Source organism: Pleurodeles waltl, chromosome 6 (assembly GCF_031143425.1).
Source record: "Pleurodeles waltl isolate 20211129_DDA chromosome 6, aPleWal1.hap1.20221129, whole genome shotgun sequence".
NCBI classification, from domain to species: domain Eukaryota; kingdom Metazoa; phylum Chordata; class Amphibia; order Caudata; family Salamandridae; genus Pleurodeles; species Pleurodeles waltl.
The window spans coordinates 1533508302-1533516496 of record NC_090445.1 but is presented as its reverse complement, the minus strand read 5'-3'; the positions used below and the strand labels follow the sequence as shown (position 1 = coordinate 1533516496).

Genomic DNA, 8195 nt, shown 5'->3' with positions numbered 1-8195 from the left:
ATTTAATTTTCTAAGCAGTCGCGGACCTCCTGAGGAGGTTTTGCGAACCCCCAGGGCTTCCCAGACCACAGGTTGGGAACCACCACTCTACACTGCCCTGTACCAGTCCACTCTACCCTGCACAAGTTCACTCTGTCCTGCACAAGTTCACTCCACTCTGCTCTTCACCACTCCACTCTAATCAGCACCACTCCATTCTACGCCACTCTACTCTGCAACACTGAACTCTATGCCACTCCTCTCTGCACCACTGATCTCTATGCCACTCCACTTCACTCTACACAACTCTACGCCAATGCACTGTAGGCCACTATACTTTATGCCACTCTACATTGCTACACTCTATGCCAGTCCACCCTAATCTACTCTGCACCACTGCACTCTACACCACACTATTCCACTCAGCCATTCCACTCTATACCACTACACTGTAATCTACCCTGTGCCACTCCACTCCATCCCACTCTATTCTACACTACTGCACTCTACGCCGCTGCACTCTACAACACTTTACTCAGAATCAGTACTCTACACTAATCTACTCTGCACCACTGCACTGTGCACCACTCTACTCTGTGCTACTGCACTCTACTCTTCACCATTCTAATCTGCACTGCTACATTCTATGCCACTGCACTCTACTCTGCACCTCGCTACGAAACTACTGCCACTCTAATCTACAATGCAACACTGAACTCTATGACATTGCACTCTACACCACTTTAATCTTCACCTCTCTTCTCTGCATCACTCTATTCTATGCCAGTGCACACTACCCCACTCTACTATGCACCACTTCACACTATTCCAATCTAGGCCAATCCACTGTACTCTGCATCACTCCACTCTATACCACTGTACTCTGGAACACTGCACTCTATGACACTGCACTCAATGACTCGATGACACTACTAGCAGACACTGCACTCTACCCTGCACCACTCCACTCTACTCCGCTTCACTCTATTCTGAAACAATCTGCTCTACGCCACTGCAATCTATGCCACTCTGCTCCATTCTTATCTACAAACCACATGACTCTGTACTACTATACACCACTACTCTCTGGCACTGTACTCTAAGCCACTACCCTATGCTACTGCACTATACCCTCCACACTCCATTCTACGCCACCTCACTCTACTCTGAAACAATGACTCTATGCCACTGCAGTCTACTCCAGTCTGAGCCACTCCACTCTAGCTGTGCCACTATATTCTACTCTGCACCACTCTACTCCCTGCCACTCTAATCAAAACAATGAACTCTGTGCCAACTACCCTGCAGCACTGCAGTCTACGCCAATATACTTAACTCTACAACACTCTATGTCACTGCACTCTGCTACGCTGTTCTACTCTGCACCACTGCTCTTTGCAACACTCTCTGCACCACTGCACTCTGTGAGACAGTACTCTGCAAGACTGCACTCTGCCACTGACCTCAACATCACTCTATACCACTGTACCATTGCACTGTGTCACTGCACCCTACATCATTGCACTCTTTTCTACTCTTCACCACTGTATGCCGTTGCTCTCTGCACCACTCTAGTCTGTGCCTCGCTACCCTATATCACTGCACTCTGTGCCACTGCACTATATGCCACTCTATTCTGTCAGGCTGCACTACACTTGACTAAACGCCACTATACACCACTGCAGTCCATGCCACTCTATTCTACTCTGCATCACTCTATGCCAATGCACTCTATCCCACTCTATTCTATTCTGCATCACTCTACGCCACTGCTCTCTGCACCACTCTGCTCCACTGCTCTCTATGCCAATGTACTCTATCCCAAAGCACTCTTACTCTACATCACTCCACGCTGCTTTTATCTATTCTGCACCACTGTACTCTATGCCCCTCTACTCTACACCTCTGCACTCTACCATGCACAGCTCCACTCTACCCTAAACCACTCCACTCTACACCACTTCAGTCTATGCTACTGCAATCTAAGTCTACTCTGCACCACTCTATGTGAATGCCCTCTGTGCCACTCTACTCCATGTCACTGCACTCTCCACCAATGCACTTTTTACCACTTTACTCAAAAGCAATCCACTCTGCGCCAATCTAGTTGCACTAATGTACTTAATGCCACTTCACTCAAGGCCACTCTATCATATATCCACTCTATCATATTTCACTCTATGATGCATCTTCTCAATTAAAAACTACTCCACTCTACAATACTACTCTACTCTACGACGGTCTATGCAACTCCTTCTATGCCACTTTACTCCACTCTTATTTTACAGCACACTATGGCACTCCACTCTACGGCACTGTACTCCATACCATTCCACTCTGCTACACTACTCAACTCTACGCCACTTCACTCTACAACAGTCTACTCTACAACACTACTCACCCCTTTGCAACACCCTCTATGCCATTCCACTCTGCTCTACACCACTCTACACTTTATGCCACACCACTCTATGACACTCTACTGCACTCCACAACATTCAACTCTACTCCATGACACTCCACTCTAATCCACTCCTTTACCCCACCAACTTTTAGTCATGCTGAAAAGCAGCCAAGCTGGTGTACAACATGGCTAAAACATACTGTGAAAGCCAATATCTTTTGCATAGGCGGAACCTATTGGCTTTACCAATGCCTGTTACTCTTGTTAGTGTCTGGGCACCTTTTTAGTACCATCTTAACACCCATATACAGCAATAAGCAACAGAAAGGCAACCAGTTGTCTTAAAAAATGGCCTTTCACTCCGAGGCATCATGTGTCGCTTAGTTTTTAGTAACTTTTGAGCCATTTGGCTTCAATAAATTGTTGTTGGAATCTGCAGATTATGCAGATGATGGATTATGTGGCAAATGTAAAAAATCCAGAACAATGGGGAAAACCCCATGGCCGAACAATCGCATAATTCCAGTGTTTATACCAATTGCTGTCTTTTGGTGCTATGATGTTACCATTGAGGTTTGACCATTGCAATAAGTGTTAAGGTGTAAAAAAAAGAGGTAACACCATCACGAAATGTGCTGCACTGCTCTGCATAACTTGCCTTTTCTTACCACTTAATTTAGTCAACCCTGACGGATAATCTGGTCGTCTGGCCGAATACTTCCAGAGACCCTGGTCTCAAGCAATAGTTAATAAGCTGTGAACAGACATCCTCCTGTGGTGTTCAGTATCAGGCTTAAGCCAATGGATGGCAAAGTCAAGATGCTGAGCATAAAAATGAAGCAGCGAAGTTTGTGGACATTACACGGACCGAAATTCAAAAAATACATATTTAGGGACAGCCATGATAAAGCTAGAGCCTAACCACGGTTCTAGGTACTGAATACCTGGGAAGAGTTGAACGGTATATGGCTTTTTCTGCATATATTCAAGTGATAACTCAAATACGTCTTTAGATCACTCATACTTTCTCATCCATCACCCTGGTAAGACATTAGTGTACTACACGTGCTATGTATTACTGATTGTCTTCAGAATTCATCTTGTATGCATTGCTAAATTTTCAGAATTCTCCAAAGTGCTCTTAAGTGGCCGAAGGTGCGCCTAAGTGGCACGGCAACACTAGACCAATGAAGAGTTCAAATCTCAGTGGCAGTCTCATAGCGCCACCATCAGGACCACAAGATGCTTCTGTGGGCGTCTATTCTATTAATCTCTTATTAACCATGCGCCCTGGGTGGTAGACATTCCTTACATTTCGCAAAAATCGTGCCTTGTTACAATTGTTGAGCCTATGCCTGGTTCGAATTTCATGGTATGGGAACGCACGATCCTTAATTTTATGTTTTTTGGTGTGGGGGCAGAGTTTACTATTATTACCGTTGTATATGTACCACTCAGCCCATTGATGGGTTCGGTGCGATATTCACTCACTTGGTTTGAATTTAAGTATTTGAGTGAGGGGCGATGCCTGCCTTCATTCTCCTATTCCACGAGTCAGCCGTTAATGCTGTTTACAACAAACCTATAGTATTCGAATACATCAATGCGGTCTAGAAGGTGGGGGCAGGGCGAAGGACCAATGAACGGCCATGTTCTGCTTCCTATGACTTTCAATGGAAACTAAAGTTTGTGAGAAGCCCGCTGCATACTTGACAGGCCCCTTTAATTAGTTTCGCACAAAAGAAATACAATCTCCCATTTTCGGTGGAATGGTTGCCTTTTGTGCTCTCGTTTTTGGCAGAGAAAGACCAGTAATTGCTTGTGGGAACTTTTGGGCTCCTTGCTAGCCTTTCCATGTGGTTGGTGTGTTTTGGTTACTGGTCCGTTCCTTGTAGTAGTATGCATTGTAATGTGGCTCCTGGTTTAGATAATGACTGCATCAGTATAAATTATGTGTTTGAATAACGTGTATGGGGGATACAACATGCATCGGGTAAAATGGAAGTTGACCCCGTCCACGGTAAAACACGGTTCTGATTTTTGATTCGCGCGATACAGATAAGGCCAAAAGGGTAATATGCACCCCCCTGTGAACCACCAAATGTTCCAGAAACTCCCCAATGATGACACTGTTTCATAGGTAAGAGGAGTTTATTTTTCTCTTCCACTTAGTTAAAAAAAGTTTTGGGAAAGTTTTTGACACAAAAACTAAAGTATACAAAACTTTGGCATTTACACATCTTTGTACAAGAGTACAAAACAACTTTTTTAACAAACGAAAAAGTTATAAAAGATTTTGACGTACAAAAATGTATCCCAAAAATCAATTCTGATAATAAATATATATTTAGTACAAAAAGATTTCTCTGTAGTGTCCATTATTATTATAGTCTGCTTAAGAAATGCTCCATAAAACGGAGCCACACGCTTGAAACACTTGCAACATCTCAAAGCGCCGCAGTCTCGTGCGTCATAGTCAGTGCATCGTCCTCCTTCTCTGTGCTTGCCTGATGCCGGCGTCCGTGCGTAGTCTCGCGACTTCTGCTCACTGGCGTCTGCGCTTTAGGCGGTAATGATCGCCGGGTGCCACTGTGCAGTTAATGTGGTTTCCACCACTTGTCTTGATTTCACCTCGGCGCTTGGTTTTCACCACGGTCTCCACACGGATTCAGGACCTGTGCTGAGCCCCCGTGGGCTCAATGCCTGAGACACAGGTGGCAGTTTGTGGGCAAAAGTGGGAAGGCCCTGTCCGGGGGAAGTTGGTTGCTGACCCCCGTTGACCGCGCATAAAGGCTGCAGGACGGGGCTGTGGCTCGGTATGAGGAACGCGAACTGTCCGTCAGTGGCGGGCACCAGCTGGAAGCCGCCGTACACTTTTGGGGTCTCGGAGGAGTTGAGTTTGCAAGGGCCGGGTCCAGGCTGGACGTGCTGCGGATAGTTCATGGCCGCCATGCCACCCAAACAGCCGGATAGGTGGCCCAGGAGCCTTGTGCGCACCTCGGTGTTCACCCCTTCGCAGGTGGACAAGAAGCGGGTCACCTCGTTCATGCATTCATTGAAGCCTGCTCGGTACTTTCCCAGCACGGTTGGGTCTGCGCTCAGAGCAGCTGCGGAAAAGGAGAGACAATGTTAAGCACAGCAAATGGCGTTTCTTAATACAAAACACTTATTACTGAATAAAATTACCCTAAAAGTGCCTATTCAACTCGCACTGGTATAGAAGCATTTACTGCTTTATGTCTGCCAGTACAGCTGCGACCGTGAAATGTATTAATGTTTAAGAAGCAAAGCAAACATGGAAAACTACCGCTACATAATCCCTTTGAGACATTTACGCCGTTACTGCACAACAATCTATTTTGTGCAGCAGTTACAAAAGGGTAAATATCTGTTCATTGTTACGCTTTATGAGAATGTTTGGCCACATCTAAGTATTGATTGCAACAGTGCGCGTCATACATGACTTCGTTTGGACGCCACGCTTCAATTAAAAGACCACCCCCTATATTTAAAACTGTAATGCATGTCTTATATTAAGAGCGTGCATTCGTGCCCGACAGTTGCCACTCCCACGTTCCACCATATCCATGCAGCTCTCGTTATTTTGTCCACCCCCACGTTTGCGGAGGATGCTCACCTGTCATTTGCACCCGCTGAAGGTTTCTCAAGTGCTTGACTGTCATCTCGAGGATGTCTGCTTTCTCTAGTTTGGAGTGCCTTGAGCTCTGCAGAGAGAAAGTGGAAGGAGGAGTTAGTATGGCACGGGGTGTGTGTTTATGCACCTATGATATCAGCGCGGTACACGAAAAAGGAACTGCTTGAATTGGGGATGTGCAGTCGTTAGTTAATCGCAGCAAAAGCCAGGGGCATACCAGTTAATAGGAAAAGGTAAAACGTTTAATATGCCCGTATGTTGAAAGGATCAATAGGGCTTGGGCAGATTCGGAGACAAGTCACACCTTGGACTCGGAGCCCAGTCCTTTTTGGTATTTTTTTTTTTATATTATCGATTTTCAGATGGCGGTTAAATATAAATACCATGTTGTAAAGGAGTATCGCCATCTAAACACGTTACACACTGTATGTGAGTAGGTTGGGGAGGGGACGCTGTGCGGGTCATTAACACACTGAGGAACTTACGTCTTTCTTGAGCGCGTCCAGGATGAGCGTCTTTAACTGGCCCAGGCTCTCGTTGATGCGGGCCCGACGGCGCTTCTCCATGATGGGCTTCGAGGACTAGAAATAAGAAGAACGAGCAATAAGTGTTGAGAATTTGGATGAAAGTGGCAACCAGATATTCATACATTTCCCACATATCCATTCAAAGTCGAACATGCAGACGAGGGAATGGTTGATGCTTGCAGGTCTGTGCTAAATACACATACCAAAAGTAATAAGCATTAGCAGCATCAGGACCAAGGGACCATCGAATGGTTCTGCCTTTTCGTTACTACCCTCTCGCCACACATCAGACAGACAAGGGGTAAACAGTGCTGGCATTTGAGTTTATATTAAAGAGGTCAGGTTACCAAGTAAGACGCACGTAGAGTGCAAAAATGCAAATTTTAGGACAATTCGAAATCATTCCGGGCGAAAAATGATTTTTTTTGTAAACGTGGTGTAGGATTATTTGCGGCATTTACATAGCCGAACTCCTTTATCTTTGAGTATCCATGTATTCCGACGACCTCTTCCCAGCGGTACCCGCGTGCACAAATAATACAACGCACCTTCGTATGTGGCAAAAGTCTCCGTGCTGGGCCCATCTACCCATGCACCGTACCATCTACAGCGCCTATACAGGTTGTACACCACAATCAGCCAACACTTCATCCCATGATACACCCACTGTTCTAACCTTCCCGGGTACCAGTTCCCTCGCCTACCCGCTACTGCCGTGATAAATCACTGCCACTTGTCTCTTCTTTATACCTTGCCTTATTATGCCTGCGTTCTGCTCACACCATGAACTCCATGAATGATCTACCTACACGTACCCCGACCCACAAGCATTATGGCACAACTCACCTTGCGGTGCTCGCTGGCACTCTTGGGCTTGTCCGGGGTCTGGGCACCGCACGCGGGGGCTCCTGCCATAGGCGAGACAGTGCCAGGTTTCTCCATACTACCAGCGGGCATCACTGGAACGGAAAAGCCTCCAAGTAATAGCGGGGCGAGGTTCGGACCCCCAAAAAGACCAATGCGTCAAGGAAATGACTTTAAAAAAGTCGTTGCAGGTAAAGTTAATGGTCTTGAGTTTTTCTGGTCGCCGCAAACCAAGTCGGTGTTTTCAGAGTTAACGCTGGTGTCGTATATACTGCTGTAACTCTGCAGATCTCGAACTCTGCAGACTTCAAGCGCTCGGTATCCTAGGCTCCCTCAGCTGGAGCGCGTATTTCTCCTGTGCCAGCCTCGCCTGCCGCCGGCCTCTTTATAGCCCGTGCGCCTCTCCCAGCGCGTGTGAAACTCGCTCCGCATTCTTTCCCACACTCGCGCGGACCAATGGCAGCCCGGCCTCCCCCTCCCGTCTCCTGATTGGACACCGCCCCCGCGACCTGTCAGTCACGCGCTAGGGCTCAGAGGAGCAGAGGGAGGGGGGAACCCGGGAGGCGCCCTGTGCAGATCAGGGAGAGGGCATGAACCACAGCACCGTGCGCATGGGAGGGGGTGCGCTGCGGGCAGCGGCCTCCTGTGCGCGAACCGTGAAGGTGGGGATGGTGGCAGCGGGCGGTCTGCTCTGCAGATAAGCGAGAGGACAGTCGGCTACAAAGGGGCAACAGCACAGTTGGTGTTCCATGCAATGAGGAGGGCG

General features: G+C 47.2%; 1 protein-coding gene across 1 annotated transcript; it reads right to left on the bottom strand.

Annotated features, from left to right (window-relative positions):
* Positions 1 to 4515: 4515 nt before the first annotated feature.
* On the bottom strand, positions 4516 to 7788 carry HES4 (hes family bHLH transcription factor 4). Its single transcript, XM_069241116.1, has 4 exons — positions 7412 to 7788; positions 6524 to 6619; positions 6021 to 6108; positions 4516 to 5490 (listed from the first exon to the last, which is right to left on the bottom strand). Exons 1-4 carry the CDS (start codon positions 7520 to 7522, stop codon positions 5030 to 5032), a joined length of 756 nt encoding a protein of 251 aa, XP_069097217.1. The 5' UTR covers positions 7523 to 7788; the 3' UTR covers positions 4516 to 5029.
* Positions 7789 to 8195: the final 407 nt, after the last annotated feature.

Coding starts and splice junctions, on each gene's coding strand:
- HES4 (XM_069241116.1), bottom strand. CDS start 7,522: ATGCCCGCTGGTAGTATGGAGAAACCTGGCACTGTCTCGCCTATGGCA. Junction 6,620..7,411: donor GTGCCAGCGAGCACCGCAAG/GTGAGTTGTGCC, acceptor TCTTATTTCTAG/TCCTCGAAGCCCATCATGGA. Junction 6,109..6,523: donor TGGACGCGCTCAAGAAAGAC/GTAAGTTCCTCA, acceptor TTCTCTCTGCAG/AGCTCAAGGCACTCCAAACT.